Below are 18,226 nucleotides of genomic sequence, written 5' to 3'. Positions count from 1 at the left end.
AGGAATAAATCTCTACCTCTACTTACTTACAATTAAGTTCTAGATGGAATAAAAAGCTAAACAAAAAATGCAATAAAACTTTTAAAGGAAAATGTAAGTAAAAAACTCATTTTAAGAATTACAATCCTAAAGAAATAATTAATAGATTTGAGTGCGTTAAAATTTAAAAAGTCTGTATCACTAAAGAGATCAAAAACAAAGTAAACACAAGCTATAGACCAAGAGAAGATATGTGCAACATATTTAATCAAGAAAAGATCAGAACTTAGAACATATACCCTTATCAGTTCAGTTCAGTCGCTCAGTTGTGTCAGACTCTTTGCGACCCCATGAACTGCAGCACGCCAGGCCTCCCTGTCCATTACCAACTCCTGTAGTTCACTCAGACTCATGTCCATCGAGTCAGTGATGCTATTGAGCCATCTCATCCTCTGTCGTCCCCTTCTCCTCCTGCTCTCAATCCCTCCCAGCATCAGAGTCTTTTCCAATGAGTCAACTCTTCGCATCAGGTGGCCAAAGTACTGGAGTTTCAGCTTTAGCATCATTCCTTCCAAAGAAATCCCAGGGCTGATCTCCTTCACAATGGACTGGTTGCATCTCCTTGCAGTCCAAGGGACTCTCAAGAGTCTTCTCCAACACCACAGTTCAGAAGCATCAATTCTTTGGTGCACAGCTTTCTTCACAGTCCAACTCTCATATCCATACATGACCACAGGAAAAACCATAGCCTTGACTAGACGGACTTTTGTTGGCAAAGTAATGTCTCTGCTTTTGAATATGCTATCTAGGTTGGTCATAACTTTTCCTCCAAGGAGTAAGTGTCTTTTAATTTCATGGCTGCAGTCACCATCTACAGTGATTTTGGAGCCCAGAAAAATAAAGTCTAACACTGTTTCACTGTTTCCCCATCTATTTCCCATGAAGTGGTGGGACTGGATGCCATGATCTTCATTTTCTGAACGTTAAGCTTTAAGCCAACTTTTTCACTCTCCACTTTCACTTTCACCAAGAGGCTTTTTAGTTCCTCTTCACTTTCTGCCATAAGGGTGGTGTCATCTGCATATCTGAGGTTATTGATATTTCTCCCGGCAATCTGGATTCCAGCTTGTGCTTCTTCCAGTCCCGTGTTTCTCATGATGTACTCTGCATAGAAGTTAAATAAGCAGGGTGACAATATACAGCCTTGACATACTCCTTTTCCTATTTGGAACCAGTCTGTTGTTCCATGTCCAGTTCTAACTGTTGCTTCCTGACCTGCATATAGGTTTCTCAAGAAGCAGGTCAGGTGGTCTGGTATGCCCATCTCTTGAAGAATTCTCCACAGTTTATTGTGATCCACACAAAGGCTTTGGCATAGTCAATAAAGCAGAAATAGATGTTTTTCTGGAATTCTCTTGCTTTTTCCATGATCCAGCGGCTGTTGGCAATTTGATCTCTGGTTCCTCTGCCTTTTCTAAAACCAGCTTGAACATCAGGAAGTTCACGGTTCACATATTGCTAAAGCCTGGCTTGGAGAATTTTGAGCATTACTTTACTAGCATGTGAGATGAGTGCAATTGTGCGGTAGTTTGAGCATTCTTTGGCATTGCCTTTCTTTGGGACTGGAATGAAAATGGACCTTTTCCAGTCCTGTGGTCACTGCTGAGTTTTCCAAATTTGCTGGCATATTGAGTGCAGCACTTTCACAGCATCATCTTTCAGGATTTGAAATAACTCAACTGGAATTCCATCACCTCCACTAGCTTTGTTCATAGTGATGCTTTTTAAGGCCCACTTGACTTCACATTCCAGGATGTCTGGCTCTAGATGAGTGATCACAGCATCGTGATTATCTTGGTCTTGAAGATCTTTTTGTACAGTTCTTCTGTGTATTCTTCTCACCTCTTCTAAATATCTTCTGCTTCTGTTAGGTCCATACCATTTCTGTCCTTTATTGAGCCCATCTTTGTATGAAATGTTCCCTTGGTATCTCTAATTTTCTTGAAGAGATCTCTAGTCTTTCCCATTCTGTTGTTTTCCTCTATTTCTTTGCACTGATTGCTGAAGAAGGCTTTCTTATCTCTTCTTGCTATTCTTTGGAACTCTGCATTCAGATGCTTATGTCTTTCCTTTTCTCCTTTGCTTTTCACTTCTCTTCTTTTCACAGCTATTTGTAAGGCCTCCCCAGACAGCCATTTTGCTTTTCTGCATTTCCTTTCCATGGGGATGGTCTTGATCCCTGTTTCCTGTACAATGTCACGAACCTCAGTCCATAGTTCATCAGATCTAGTCCCTTAAATCTATTTCTCACTTCCACTGTATAATCGTAAGGGATTTGATTTAATCAAGAAAAGATCAGAACTTAGAATATACAGACCCTTATAGACCTTTTTAAAAGTTCCAAACAACCCAGCAGAAGATACGCAATTCACGAGAGAAAGTCAAATAGCCAATAAACATATGCAAAGGAGCTGAACCGCACTCATCACAGGGAAATTCAACTTTAAACCTCAGTGATGTGTCATTTCAATCTGTCAGACTGGTAATAATGAATAATACCCAACACTGTCAGGAAACTCAGACACTGCAAGAAGGAGATAAATCAGTACAATTACTGACAATAAAAAACTGACAATATTTAATAAAGCCAAAGATGAGCAAACCCCATTCTCCAGTTTTCTATTTCTAGGTATGTTCCCTGGAATATCATTTTTCAAGTTGATGGTCTCAATCCTTCAGGGGCTATAAAGTCAACAGTCTTTATATAGAACAAAAAATATCAGAGTAGATACACATCCTCATGAGGCTAGATCTTACTTACTAAAACTGTGTTAAGGTATATATGTAGGTACATATGTACTGGATAGTTGTAGAAAATGTAGTTGATAATACGGAGCTTGAAAGAAACTGCCTTAGAGAAATGTTCCCATGTATACACAGGGTGTTCACTGTTGAACAGTTTATAACAGCAAACAGCTTGGAAAAGGAATCTGAATCGTGTTCACTAAGAGAATAGATAAACTGGTACATACATACTACAGAAAAATGTGAGCTACCAAAATGAATGAAAGAGACTAAACATATCAGCACGGATCTATGTTTAAAAACATGATACCAAGGGTAAAAAAAAAAAGGTTGAACGATACATATGGCTTACAGCCATTTCTATAACGCAAAAAAAACTTGCAAGACTATTATTTATGCAGGCTTATACCTTGTAGTATCAAAAATGATACACATGGAGTTCAGATTTAGCTGTTACTCATGAAAGGGAAGACTACAAAGGGGGCTCCAATCGTATCTGGAACCTTTTTGTTTCCTAAATATCAAAAACCAACCTGTGGCAATGATTTGTCTCCAGCAGCATGCATCTTTAATTTCATCAGTGCTACCTTTGCAGCTGTTTCACTATTTTTTGCACCTTTCCGTCGTTTACTTGTTATCTCTCCTGTCTTGGAATCTAAGAAGCAAGCATAGGGATATAAGCAAATAGGAACTTGCACATTTTCCAAAGTTTTATTAACTGTGGCCTTGAAACATATATGAATTACATATACTAGAGTCGGACACAACTAAAGCGACTTAGCAGCAGCAGCAGCAAAGATATATGGAGACCACATTCATTTTGTAGATATTATATTTACAAGAACAATGGAAGAATAGCACTGAGTGGACGTAAGTGAGCTGCACATTAAAAAACTTAAGTTACATGTCCTTCTTTCCAACTTAAATCTATTTAATCCAAAGCAATCACTAACACTTCTACAGAGAAGTGTTACAGAAGATTTTTTACTTAATTAATAGAATTTAATTTAAATTATTATGGCATCACTGACTCGATGGACATGAGTCTGAGTGAACTCTGGGAGTTGGTGATGGACAGGGAGGCCTGGCGTGCTGCGATTCATGGGGTCGCAGAGTCGGGCACGACTGAGCGACTGATCTGATTATCCTTAATATAAAATGAAAATTCAGTTGAGTATGTTGGCAGTAACACTGGTCAACATCACAAATATATTCTTTCCTCATATGTCAGATTATCAGCAGCATTCAGAGGACAGCTGACTCGGCTTAAACTTTAGTCTTTTTATTTAAAAGGGATCTTTTTCTTTCATTTTCTTAGTTTTTTTTTTAATAGTTTTACATTTTATTTTTTCATTCAATTTTTACTTATTTATTTTTGGCTGTGCTGGGTTTTCGCTGTAGCACGCGGGCTTTCTCTAGTTGTGGTGAGAGAGGGCTCCTCTCTAGTTGCGGTGTTCAGGCTTCTCTTGAAGAACACAGACTCCAGGGCACACAGGCTTGGCTGCCCCACAGCATGTGGGATATTCTCGCGTCAGGGATTAAACCTGTGTCCCCTGCATTGGCAGGAGGATTCTTAACCACTGGACCACCAGGAAGTCCTAACTTTAGTCTTTGAAGAACAACCACTACTTTAGCTTCATGAATGGAACTTCTAGCCAAGATGGTAACCAGCTGATACAAGGGGTCCAGCAAAAGAGAACACCTACCGGATATTTCCATGGAATTCCCAAATTTCCACTGGCTAGGTAAGACTTGGAAAAATACTGTCACAAGAATGTCCTCAAAATCTATAGCAAGTTATAACCATCAGGGCTGCTAACAGCATCTTCCATAACCGGCAAGCTGACAGAAGCAGGGCTCTGAACTCAAGAGTATACGGCAGTAAATAAACAACAAACATGCTTTCCAGGTACTTGCCAATAATGTCTTTAACGAGTTTCTGAGTGGCAGCCATACGAGGCTTAGGGATTTCCAGTTTTTCACATTCGTGATCTGACTGGTGACGGTGTCTGTGAGCGACAGAAGAGGGACAGTAGTTCATGTGCTTGCATGTGACTTAAACAGACACAGTTTGAACGGTCTTAGTGGTCACCTCAGGCAAAAGTTCTTCTCACAGGAAGGACACATAATGGGCACAAGCTCTCTCTCAGCACAGTCCCTGAAGGAGCATGGGTGAGATGTACTGGTGTCTGACTTCAGTCTCTCGTTGATTACAGTCACCTGAAAAGGTGGAAGGGGGGTATGGCATCATATTTCACATTAAACGTTAAATCAACAAATCTATTCTCGATATCCAGAGCATTTTTGCTTCAACTTGTAAAAGCAACCCACACAATCTTGCACAGATTATAACAATTGTGTGCAGAACGATTACTGTAATGACTGCCCCACATTTTCAAATTTTCCCTACTGTGGCGTGTTTACCTTCTAAGTCACGTTAAAATGACTACTCTGTCCTCCTCCACGATTTCAGTCTTCTACTTTGTAACGTACTACACAGCAATGTCCCAGTAATAGCTCAGTTGGTGAAGAGTCCTCCTGCAGTGCAGGAGACCCTAGTTTGATTCCTGGGTCGGGAAGATCTGCTGGAGAAGGGACAGGCTATCCACTCCTATTCTGGCCTAGAGAATTCCATGGATTGTATATAGTCTGTGGGGTCGCAAAGAGTTGGACACAACTGAGTGACTTACACGGACTGGGAAATCAGCCCATCACTCCTCAAATGAAAAGTCATATCCACCTTCCACACTGATTTTAGAGGCTTAAATATATGTAAAAGAACACTTAAAATTATATTTTTCCAAGATACACAGAGTTAAAAAAAGTTTTCACAACGATATAATATTTTTTGTGTGTATGCTCAGTTGGTTCCGATCTTTGCAACCTCATGGACCATGGATCGCCAGGCTCCTGTCCATTCGATTTCCCAGGCAAGATTACTGAAGTAAGTTGCCATTTTCTTTTTCCAGAGAATCTTCCTAACCCAGGGGTAGAACCCACGCCTCTTACATCTTCTGCATTGGCAGGCAGATTCTTTACCACTAGTGCCACCTACTGTATTACTAGCAAATACTACACCAGAGGAAAAAGATTTTATGAAATTAAGAAAAAAAAAAAAATCCAGATCACTTAGGCTATTGTGAGTACTAAGTAACCAGGTTTCTAGAGTTAAATGAACTCAGCTGACTCTTGGACAACTCAGGAGTTAGGGTACAAACTCCCCACACTGTTAAAAATCCGAGTGTGTCTTCACAGTTAGCTTTCCATAGCTGCAGTTCTGCATCTGCAGGTTCATCGCTTTGTGCAGCACACATTTAGTGAAAAAAAAAAAAAAGATCCACGTGTAAGGGAAACACACAGTTCAAACCTGTGTCATTCAAGGGTCAATGGTAATTGCTTGAAATCCATGACCAAAGGGTATTCTCTATAAAAATATAGTTACATCTCATTGGAAGTAATTTCTTAACCATTTTTCCAAATTCATTTCAATGGTCTAAAGGTAGAAGATTTTTATTTCACTATTTAATTAATAAGATCTAACTGAGAGACATTCTATGAGACATTCACAGAAAGCAAATTATATCACAAGAAAAAAGAAAGCACAGAGATTTATAAGCTACGTGAGAAATAATGTTTACTATATGACTCTGAGTATTTCTCTCCAGTTAATCCTGAGTAATACCAGTATGTTAATTAATTTTTATTTCCCTCAAATCACCAAAACTTCAGAAGGCCAGATTTTGACTGAAGCTCATTTTATCTTAATTTTTATAATTGAGAGAACAGATGTAAAAATCCTTGGTAAAGTGTTTGGTAAATGGTGGGAAGGAATAAATATCAACTGCAAAATGGCAGGCAAATGCTTCTTTCCAAATGGAGTGAATTCAGTTTAACGTCCAGCCGACCTCTGACCCAAAGGAGGTGGAGCAACTTCTCTGATTACAAATTCAGGAAAATTAGGCTCAGCTTTCTCTTTATTTCCTAAGAGGCCTAACCTGGTGCAGCACTGCTGTGACAGGTGGCAAATCCACCTAATTCTGGATTTTCTTTGAAGATCTTTTTGGCTCTACATTAAGCTTCATCATTCAACTTATTCTTTACATGTCATAAAGACGGTATTTTGGCTTTTATCTAACAGCTCTTTTTAATCTTTGACGTGGTCAGAATTAGGGTAGGGATTTTGCTGGACTGCAGGTTTGCTCCTGATGATCTAAGGCTGATGGAGTCAGCACAGTTTATTACCACAGAATCCTAACCCCAGGCACCAGTGAAAATGAGCACAACAGTGAAGCAAACTGGAGGGAGCATATGATGAGGATGTTAATTCCATTACATATTTAGAAATATAGAGCCTGAAGCTAAAAGTGGGCTACCTCCACAGAATGGTAGTATAAAGGAATGAAAATTATAAGAATAAAAATTTATAAATACCAAGTAGGCAAGTTTATTTTTAAAACAAATTGGGAAAAAATATAAAGTAACAGTCTCTTATAAATCAGTTTAGTATGCCAAATTTTAATCAGAATCAAGACTTCCCTGGCAAAACAGTGGACAGGAGTTCGCCTGCCAATGCAGGGGACGTGTGTTCGATCCTTGGTCCAGAAAGATCCCACACGCCGTGGAGCAACTGAAGCCCATGGGCCACAACTACTGGAGCCCGTGCCTTCTGGGGCCTGGAGTCACAGTCACTGAAGCCCACGAGCCCGAATCTGAACACAGCTCCACTGCACCTCGGTGCCTAGAGCCCTCGTCCTGAGACCAGAAAGGAGTCCCTGTTCTCTGCAATTACAGAAGGCCTGTGAGCAGCAAGGAAGACACAGCACAACCAAAACAAACAGATAAATAGAATCTAATTCTGAAATACAAACACGTTTCACTAGGAGATATTAACATACCTCAGGACAGCTATGGGACTCTCTGCTCCTGTGTTCAAGGCTTAAATAACAACAACAGAAAAGTGTTTATTTACATGTAATCAAATAACGTACTTAAAGATAACTGCAGAAATTTGAGATATTTTAATGGTTAAATCCTTAAGATTAATTACACTCACACCACATTAACAACTCTGCATACAAGAATTAGCTGAAAAGACAAACAAAAGACAGAGCGCCTATAGTCTCATAAGTTTTAAAACCCAACTACTGTTCCACTTCAATGTGAGTGCAAATAATTCACCTCAATTACCTTTTTACTTTGAGTGTTCTAAGGTATGTGAAAACACAAGAGGCTCTTTTGATTCCTTTTATTTCTCAAAAATAACCAATAATAATATGTCAAAGGAGTATTCTAGTTCTGAATGACTTAAACATATGTACTATTTTTATTTACTTCTAATAAGTCTTTCTGAACTATTGTCTGAAAAGAATTTATTTTCAGTGTTCTATTAAATACATTAAATGCCTGATACTTGAAAGTTTAATTGAAAATACATTTTCCAAAATTCTTGTTTGTTCCCAGGTTTTACATTGCATGTAATATATATGCAAAGGCCATATAGTACCCAATTTAAGAAATATATAGGTTGGACTCTTTCCATTGTACTAATAAAAATAAAAACTAATAATCATAATTGGATTTTAAAAACCATATTCTTTATATTCTGGATATATTCTCTCCTTGTGATTAATACACATAATTTTTACATAAAACTCACACACGTAACTCTAGAAAGTTTAAAGACTAGCCACATATATGCATAAGTAATCAGAGCCTATGACTAATCTGTTTTTTCCTCAAGTGATTATTCTAGTGAATATCAGATATCAATGGCTAAAGTACAAACTATTTAAATCATTCTGCTTTTTAGAAATAAATCTCATATCAACACTAAAATTACTTCTAAATCCTGCATAAAAACTTAACTTACCAAAATACTCCTGAACATCCATCACATACAAATGGAAGAAAATCTAAAATAAAGGGAAAATGTTATATGTTCTGGTCAGTAACTGATTTTGACTTAGGTTTCTTAAGTAAAAAGGAATCAAGCACTGAACTGTGGCTACAGGAGAACTTTCCTTTTGAACAATATCCTAGTGCAGCAAGCAGTGGTTAAACAAAGGCTATCACAACCTCAAGTGCTCTGAAGTAACCAGATTACCAGGAGATAAATATTACTTGCAGTAACAGACTAAATCAGAAAAAAAGAAGTTCTGTGAGTGTTTTTCCCATATTTACCAGATGTTGCTTCTGAGGAACATATATCACAAAAATCCTGCATTTGAAGTGACAATCTTGGATTTCAATTTTGATTGCACTGCTTACTAATCTAGCAATGCTAGGCAAGTTACTTAACAGTAGAGCTCTGGGTTATATATATATACACACACACACACTAGATATATATATATAGATATAGATACAGTATATGGTATTGTATATGTATACAAAATCAAAAATATATTGTTAGGTAATATAGATAAAAATAGGATATAAGTACATTGCACCTGTGTGGATATGTATACGTGTGTGTATGTATATCTATTGTGTGTACATACCTGTGTTATATGCCACACTTACTTCATAGGGTAATTGTAAAAACTAAATGAGATATGTAAAAGATAATAGTAAGGTCAGAACTGTTAATTAACAAGAATAATTACAACAATTCACTTGTTTTGAATAGACTCAAACTCTGAGAAAAATCCTGGGGTGACTAGGTAGAGACATGTTCAAAGATATTCCAGAAATTAAATAGATGGATTGATAGTGAAAAATTTAGTCCTGAATTGTTTCTTTCCTTGCTGTTAAGGAACAACTAAGTTAGGACTAAGCAACAATTAAGTCAGGAAATGAATTTTTGGAAAGCACACGAAAGCATCTGTTTTTAGATGTGGCAATTGACCACAAATCACTGAATATAATCATTCATTCTCTAATCTGTTTTCAATGTACCTCATAATAAATTACAGAACACAGACAAGTGAGGCTGGATGTATCTAATCACACTGCCTTTACAAAATGAAAACAGAAAGTACTGCACTTAAGAGAAAGCCACTATTACTCCAAAAGATCTCATCCTACAGGGTATCTTAACCCATAAGAAAAAAGAGGTCCTACTGTAACCCAGGGCTTCCCTGTTGGTGCTAGTGGTAAAGAGCCTGCCTGCTAATGCAGGAGATGTAATAGACACAGGTTCAATCCCTGGGTCAGGAAGATCCCCTGGAGGAGGGCATGGCAACCCACTCCAGTATTCTTGCCTGGAGAAACCCATGGACCAAGGAGGCTGGAAGCTATAGCCCATAAGGTCATAAAGAATCAGACATGAAAGAAGTGACTTAAAACACGTGCACAGTAACCCAAAGGGACCCATGGCTACTTGCTGCTTGTGGGACAAGAGGACTCTAATATAGTTCTTCCCTCACCTGAGAAGTGAGCTTAATGCACTGTCACTACTGTCCTGAAAGCATGATATTGTAAGCATCTGTTCCATACCAGGTATGTAGATATACATTTGTCAAAGAGAAGAAAACTGAAATACACATTACTCTGCAAAACTCCTATGTCTCTTTAAAATGGGGAAAATGTGCATGATTGCTACTTTTAGAGACTTTGGTGACCAACTAAGTATTAGATGGAAACTAAGAGGACCCAGGGGTAAGAGTTAAGGTAACTTCCTAACACTTGACACCATTCTTCTATTCATCCAGAAGCTAAATGAAATCTAGTACACTCACTGCTAAGTCACTTCAGTCGTGTCCAACTCTGTGCAACCCCATAGACGGCAGCCCACCAGGCTCCCCTGTCCCTGGGATTCTCCAGGCAAGAACACTGGAGTGGGTTGCCATTTCCTTCTCCAAAGCATGGAAGTGAAAAGTGAAAGTGAAGTCGCTCAGTCCTGTCTGACTCTTAGCGGACCCCATGGACTGCAGCCCACCAGGCTCCTCCGTCCATGGGATTTGCCAGGCAAGAGTACTGGAGTGGGGTGCCATCGCCTTCTCCGAGTACACTCACAATATCCTCTAAATCTTAACTGCTCTCCACTAGAGACTGCGAGAAATCCGAACTCCAAAAGAGCCAGACCCTGGCCTCATTTCAGTGCATACATTTTAAGAGACACCTGAAGTTGGAAGGGAAGATGAACTATGTCACAGATGGTAGATATCATGGACTTGATAATCAGGTATACCAGAATTACATCACTTATGGTCAAAACCCAATAGGCTAAGCTTCCCTATGAGAGTCTGCAAAGAAACATCGGTCCTTGCTACTGAATGGCAGAGGATCACAGCCAGTGGTGAAAGCTACAGAGTCCTGTAAGTAACAAGCCTGGTAGGGATTGAGCCCTTTAGCCCATCGTCCACAACAGGTCATCACTGATCAACTGGAGCACTCCCACTAATTCTGGGCTAACCCCCAGAGCCGTTCTCAATAGTGACAGGGTACCTGCTACCAACGACTGAAGCTGCAATGGGAGAGAAAACTTGTTTGGCCCCGAGATGTGTAACAGCACGAGCCAGATGTGATAGCATCCATTTGGAGTGCAAGCCGGGTACTAGAGACAGACGGCGTTCTGTGTGGCTCTCGGCTTCAGGACTTGCCTGCTGCACATTCCTAAGGCCTGTGCCACACGCCCACTGGCCGTGAGCTTGGACTCCGTGTGTCACAAGGTCTCTCAGTTCAGCAGAGACAGAACATCACCTGACTAAAGCTCTAAAACGCAGCGAACTACCCTGAGAGCTTTTCTGTGGAAATGGCCATGTCCTGGACCCTTACGTGGGCCAGAAGCAAGGCAGGTGCTCAGTAAACGTCTACTGAGTCAGAAACAGTCGGAGCCGAAGAAGACAGAGCTGAGAGCGCACAGACACGCTCCCAAGGCGATGCTTGGGGCCTTTTCACTGGAAGTCCGTCCCCTGAGCAGCCAGCGAAAACGAGGCTCAAAGCTGACGCAGCCCAGTCCTTCCCTGACAGACAACGGAAGGGCTGTGGACGACGACCCAGATCGCCGCGGCGGGACGGGGCACCTTCCCGGTTTCCACACCGAAACGCGCTCCCTCCCGGGCTCGTCAGACAGCAGCGGGCGCGCGCGGCTCCTCGGCGAGGCGGCCTTGGAAACCGGAGCGGGCGCTGCCGGGTACGCTTCCAGGAGTCGCGCAGGCCCCTCAGGGGGACAAGCCGCTCCCAGGCCCCAGGGCCGCCAGAAAGCCTCCGACCCGGCCAACTGCAGAGCCCGCGGGACACGCCCGGCCCCTTCTCAGCCTCCGCCCCGCGCCGCGGCCCTCACGCCCCGCCGCCCCGGAGGCAGAGCGCGGCCCGGACCCCCGAGGCCGGGGCTGGGGCGCCGCATCACCTAGCCGCCTGCAGCGTTCCACCTGGCAGTGCCGCCCGACGTCCATCTCCGCCATCTCCGCGCGCACGAGGGGCTAGGCGAGGGGAGGGGCGGCGGGGCGAGAGGCGGGGCGAGGGGGCGAGGCGGTGCGCGGCGCCCGCTGGGAACAGGCGGGGAGGGGGCGGGGCATGAAGGTGGGGGCGGGAAGAGGGGCGGGATGCGGGGGGCAGGATGAGGGGGGCGGGGCTGGCGCAGAGGGGGCGGGGCGAGGCGGCGCGCGGCGCCCTCTGGGAACCGGCGGGGTGGCACAGGGCCTGCACGTAGGGCGGGGGCGGGGCGAGGCGGTCCCCGCTGGGAATGGGCGGGGAGGGGGCAGGGCCTACAGGTGGGGGTGTGGCCCGTGCCGAGAGGGACTGGGCACTCCGAGCGTCCGGAGCCAGAGGAGGGGTTGTTGATCTGTCCGGCGTTTCTTCGGGTGCAAGTCCTGTCGCCTAGTCCTTAGAAAAAATACCCGGTTTTCTGGGAGATTGCGTGCTTGTGTGCCCTCTGTGCTTATCTTCCTTCCGCGAAATTGGAGTTGTGGAAGGCTTCCTCAGAAGTGTGTGTGTGTGTGTGTGTGTGTGTGTGTGTGAATTCCTGACTCATTCTACACCAGTGTTACTTGATGATATAAGAACGTTCTGGCAGAAAAAAAGGTCTCTAGCTCTTGAAGTCCTGAGTGTGCACTGAGCTGCCTAGGGCCCCTCAGTTGAGAGAACACAGACTCATTTAACACATATCCTGAAGAAAGCTTGTGGTCATTCCATGGGGAGGTAGGAAGCTTCATGTGCTTGATGCGTCACTTCAAAGGTACTGAGAAAAGAGAGGCTCTTCTAGGTGGGGTTAAAGGGATGCCGTGCCGCTGACGTGACACCACCCGCCTCAGAGTGGGTGAGTGACAAAGCTGTGCTAAGTACAAGAACTGTGAAATATCCAGTGCGTCCTATATACCTTTGAATATTTCCCAACAAATATTCATTGAGGAAGGGGGCGTGTGGATTGGGAAACAGGTATCCTTACTTCAAGATTTGCTCTTCAAAAATCTGTTTAAAATTTTCATCTCAGGCTTGTTTGGGTCTGGAGAGAAACTTTAGATTTTAAAGCTGGAAGTAGCAGAAGATATCTAGCTATCCCAGCTTCCTTATTTATTTATTTTTTTTTTAAGATAAACAGGTTCAGAGAAATTCTTTTTGTGTGTGAATTCTTTTTTAAATTTTAATTGGAGGCTACTTTATAATATTGTGGTGGTTTTGCCATACATTCACATGAGACAGCCATGGGTGTACATGTGTTCCCTGTCCTGAACGCCCCTCCCACCTCCTCCCCACTCCATCCCCCAGGGTCATCCCAGTGCACCAGCCCTGAGCACCCTGTCTGAAAGCCCCTCCCACCTCCTCCCCACTCCATCCCCCAGGGTCGTCCCAGTGCACCAGCCCTGAGCACCCTGTCTGAACGCCCCTCCCACCTTCTCCCCACTCCATCCCCCAGGGTCATCCCAGTGCACCAGCCCTGAGCACCCTGTCTCATGCATTGCAGGTTGAGAGAAATTAAATGATTTGCTCAAGTTAGTAGAAGAGTTCGGACTAAAATCCAAGTGTCAACAGCTTCCGGTATTTTGAAGAACCAGTGGCTTGGAGGAGATTGGTGATTTAGTCACTAAGTTGTGTCTGGCTTTTGCGACCCCATGGACTGTAACCTACCAGGCTCCTCTGTCCATGGTATTTCCCAGGCAAAAGTACTGGAGTGGGTTGCCCTTTCTTTCTCCAGGGGATCTTCCCGACACAGGAATCAAACCCCTATCCCCTGCATTGCAGGCAGATTCTTCACCTACTGAGCCACAGGGAAGCTCAGCTTGGGGGAAGGGATAAATTGGGAGGTTGGGATGACATGCTCACTGCTATATATAAAAGAGATAACTAGTCAGAACCTACTGAATAGCTCAGGGAACTTTACTCAATACTCTTTAATGGCTTTTATGGGAAAAGAACCTAAAAAAAGAGTGGGTATATGTATAACTGATTCACTTTGCTGTATAGCAGAAGGTAAAACAATATTGTAAATCAACTATAGTCCAATAAAAAATAAAGAAATTAAACATTAAAAACCAGTGGCTTATATAGATTTTGTATGTTTCTTTATCTGATAGCATTAACCAAGGGCAGATTCTATAGAATTTTACCGTTAAATGTTCTAGCTGGGTGGCAAATATTTATTTATCAGTGCAATAATAATGGAAATGTTTTTGTTCTTTCAGTTCACTAGCATGGGAGTATAGGAAGCATTAGATGGTCCCACAAACCGGAGAACAATTATACCAAAGAAGTTCTCACACTGTTGTGAAAGTTCTAGGACCCACAACAGATTTCCCAACCTGGGGATCTGGCAAAGGAACTGAGAACCTCCAGGGAATTTGACTTTGAAGGCCAGTGGGATTTGTTACAGAACTTCCGCACGACTGGGGAAACAGACTCTTGGAGGGCACAGACAAAACCTCATGCGCACCAGGACCCAGGAGAAAGGAGCAGTGGCCCCACTGAGACTGAGCCAGACTTGCTGTGAGTGTCCAGGAGTCTCCAGCAGAGGCGTGGGTCGGTGGTGGTCTGCTGTGGGGTCAGAGGCAATGAGTACAACAGTCCTGGCATAAGCCCTTTTGAAGGAGGTTGCCAGTAGATGGTGAGGACAGCCGAGACACAGTTGCTAACTCTTCCGTCTCCATCGAGTCTCTTTGCTGATTTCTCCCCTTGTTGCTGTTTGGTTGCTGAGTTGTGTCCTGCTCTTTTGTGACCCCGTGGACTGCAGCCTGCCAGGCACCTCTGTCCATAGGATTTTCAGGCAGGAATACTGGAGTGGGTAGCTGTTCCTTGTCCGGGGGATCTTCCCGACCCAGGGGTGGAACCTACATCTCCTGAGTCTCCTGCACTGGCAGCTGCGTTCTCTATCACAGAGCCACCTGGGAAGGATTTCCGTAAGTGTCGCTTAAACATGCCCATTTCCCCATAATTTTGTGCTTGGACCATTTATCAATTTACATCCTCGTACAAGTGACACTCCCATGGTTCCAATGACTTCCTTAACCATATTTTCTGCCTTGAGAACTTCCTCCCAAATTGGAGGTTTCTCCTTCTGTATTTCTAAGTCTAAAACGGAATGCTTTCTTACCACATCATCTGCTCCCTAACAAAGGCACTCTGCCACATGATAAGCCTTGGATTCATTCTCCACCTCTCCTTTCTCACTTCTCTCATAAAAGTAGCCATTAAGCACTCTCAATTATTTCTCAAAAATGTCTCTCAAACCTGTACTTTTCCATTTATTGAATTATTTCCTTCCCCAAACCTCACTTCCTTGCCTAAGATCTTCCATTGGGTCTCCATTATTCACAAGATTTTTCAGCTTAGCGAGGACAAACTTTACCAGTAAAGCTTTTCACAATTTCCAGCCTCAGTAACAACCACTTCCTCTCAGGCGCCCTATTCCCCAGTCATTTTCATGATATACCTTCTGGCTCTTTCAGATGTTCATACTTCTGCACATGCCTTTCCGTTGCCCTTAAAGGTCCTCCATACCAGAGTTTTCCAAACCTGCTTGAGAATAAGAATCAGGTAAAGTGCGTGTCAATAAATACAGCTGCGCACAGCTTCTCCGGAGTCTTGTTTACAGGGTCTAGGACGGGTCCTGGGAAGCTATGTTTTAACAAGTGGCCTCACTGTCATTCTTGTCATTGGGCCAGTTTAGCAGACAGGTTTCACTCTTACTCCACTTTCAGAGTGTAACGCTTTTACCCTTTCACCTGCGAAAGACTTCTGAATGCACAGGCAAAAATTCAGTCCTCCAGGACATTAGCCGTCTGCTATAGTAAGTGAGTGGGACTTGAAACATATGTTTCTTACTAACACTAACCAGGCAAGATTATAATTTACCTGTCCCCCCCCCAAAAAAAAACCTTCAGTGGCTTCTATTAGCTACAAAATGAAATCTGCACTTAAGTCAACTTAGCAAGTCCTTTGAGTATCTATTATATATCAAAAAAGATTCTAGGTTTGATATAGAATCAAAGATTCTAGGTTTGATTAAGACCCAATCTCAAGGAGCTCACATGATCTAGAAAGGAATGACTCTGCTTGGCATTTAAAGTCTTACAAATCTTGGCCCAACCCGTCTTTCTCTTCTGTTTATCTCCCCGGGGCCTCTTCATATTCAGTCTCAGGCCCTTCACACTTGGTGTTCTTCGTGCCTGGAATACTCTTCCCTCTCCCATTTGATCTGGCTCACTTCTGCTGTTCCTTTAGCGGTTACCACAAGCATGTTTTCCTTAGGAAATTCTTTGTTCTTCCTGTCTTGGACAAATCCTGCTATTGTAACATTCACCTCATATCCCCTCCAAGACATTTGTCCCAGATTTGATTTTCTACTTGTTTATATGATTATTTGATTAATGTTTGTCTTCTCTGTACTGCAAGCTCCACGAGGACAGGGGGCTGTGTTGTGGTTACACAGATGTTCACTGTGTAGCTGTTCGTTAATCTGTCTCTGTATGTTTATGTAACATTCAGTAGATTTGATCTATCCCTAACACTTATCTTGCACAATATATTCAAAATCAAATCTTGAACATTTATTCAAACCTAACAATACTGGAGAAGACTCTTGAGAGTCCCTTGGACTGTAAGGAGATCCAACCAGTCAATCCTAAAGGAAATCAGTCCTGAATATTCATTGGAAGGACTGATGTGGAAGCTGAAACTCCAATACTTTGGTCACCTGATGCGAAGAGCTGACTCATTGGAAAAGACCCTGATGCTGGGAAAGATTGAAGGCTGGAGGAGAAGGGGACGACAGAGGATGAGATGGCTGCATGGCATCTCTGACTTGATGGACATGAGTTTGAACAAGCTCCAGGAGTTGGTGATGGACAGGGAGGCCTGGCCTGCTGCAGTTCATGGGGTCGCAAAGAGTCAGACACGGCTGAGCGACTGAACTGAACTGAACAATAATAACAGCTAAAATTTTGGATTATTTTATTATGTACCAGGCCCCTAAATGAATTATTTAATCTTTATAATGAAACTTTAAGATATATTCTATTATTACTCCCATTTCATAGAATGGCTTAAAAAATTACCCACCCCCTGCTTCCCAGTCCCTAGCATCTGAAACTACTCTCCTTCTCTGTCTTCCCATTGACGTCTTAAGTAATTGTACTCACCAGCTATTCTGCTCCACCACATGGACTAGTCTCTCAGTCTGGGATGCTCTCTCCTTTCCTCACTTACTTACTTTTCTCCTCCTCATCGCTCTCAAAAGAGTTTCTAGGACCCGCCCTAGATCAGATCAGCTCCTTGTTATATGTACTAGTTTTATATTGTTACTACAATAAATTCCCACAAATTTAATGGCTTAAAAAAACACAATTTATCATCGCACAGTACTGGATGTGAAAACTCCTACAACCAATGTGTTGGCATAACTGTGTTCCTTCTGCAGGCTCTTGGGGGAGAATCCAATTCTCCAATGATCTTTGTTAAGAACCAGGGGCTTTCTAGGTAGACGTAAGAGACGCGGGTTCAATCCCTGCATAGGGAAGATCCCCTGAAGGAGGGCACAGCAACTCACTCCAGTATTCTTGCCTGGAGAACCCTATGGACAGAGGAGCCTGGCCGGCTATAGTCCATAGACTCACAAAGAGTCAGACACGACTAAAGTGACTTAGCACTCATCAAGAATCAACTTTGGGAAGGTTATGTGATAAAGATGATGCTGAGGTGGATGGGTTACCTCTCCTTTTATATTCATTAAGTGGCTGGTGTAGAAAACACTTTACAGCTCAATCTGAGAACCCTTAGATTCTTTAATTTCTTTCTAATCAGGCATGGACAGAGATATGAGAAAATATGCATACAGAGCTATGCAGGCAAAACTCAGTCAGAGGCACCATAGATCTTCATTATCAATTAGGGCAATAAAACTTATTTTTGCAAAATTATTGTTTTTCATAATGGCTACTTTTGTATTTATTACTGTCATTGTGTTATATACAATGAATATCTAGTTCTGAGAAACAAACAAAAAACTGCTGATGGAAAGACTGTGTACATGTTCGTTGAGCTGTTTAATAAATAACTATTTGATGAT

At 42.5% G+C, this 18,226-nt stretch overlaps 1 protein-coding gene and 1 long non-coding RNA gene across 3 annotated transcripts in view; one reads left to right on the top strand and one right to left on the bottom strand.

Annotated features, from left to right (window-relative positions):
* Positions 1-12,182, bottom strand: part of ZFAND1 (zinc finger AN1-type containing 1) — a 27,273-nt gene extending 15,091 nt beyond the window's left edge. Inside the window, exons 1-6 of one of the 2 annotated variants that reach the window (XM_061439498.1) lie at positions 12,077-12,182; positions 8,654-8,696; positions 7,680-7,719; positions 4,877-5,004; positions 4,702-4,793; positions 3,318-3,439 (exon numbers count right to left, since the gene is read on the bottom strand). In XM_061439498.1, the coding sequence (XP_061295482.1) occupies positions 3,318-3,439; positions 4,702-4,793; positions 4,877-5,004; positions 7,680-7,719; positions 8,654-8,696; positions 12,077-12,131 (480 nt within the window). In that variant the 5' untranslated portion in view covers positions 12,132-12,182. The remainder of the gene's footprint in view (positions 1-3,317; positions 3,440-4,701; positions 4,794-4,876; positions 5,005-7,679; positions 7,720-8,653; positions 8,697-12,076) is intronic. The other variant, XM_061439499.1, reaches the window with a different exon arrangement.
* LOC133260789 (uncharacterized) lies at positions 10,870-18,226 on the top strand. The gene is made up of 2 exons (XR_009740967.1): positions 10,870-11,860; positions 14,349-18,226. It is a non-coding gene; the product is annotated as an uncharacterized LOC133260789 (long non-coding RNA).

The sequence above is a fragment of the Bos javanicus genome, chromosome 14, assembly GCF_032452875.1.
Source record: "Bos javanicus breed banteng chromosome 14, ARS-OSU_banteng_1.0, whole genome shotgun sequence".
NCBI lineage: Eukaryota > Metazoa > Chordata > Mammalia > Artiodactyla > Bovidae > Bos > Bos javanicus.
The sequence above is the reverse complement of the archived record's forward strand: the minus strand, read 5'-3'. Positions and strand labels throughout refer to the sequence as shown.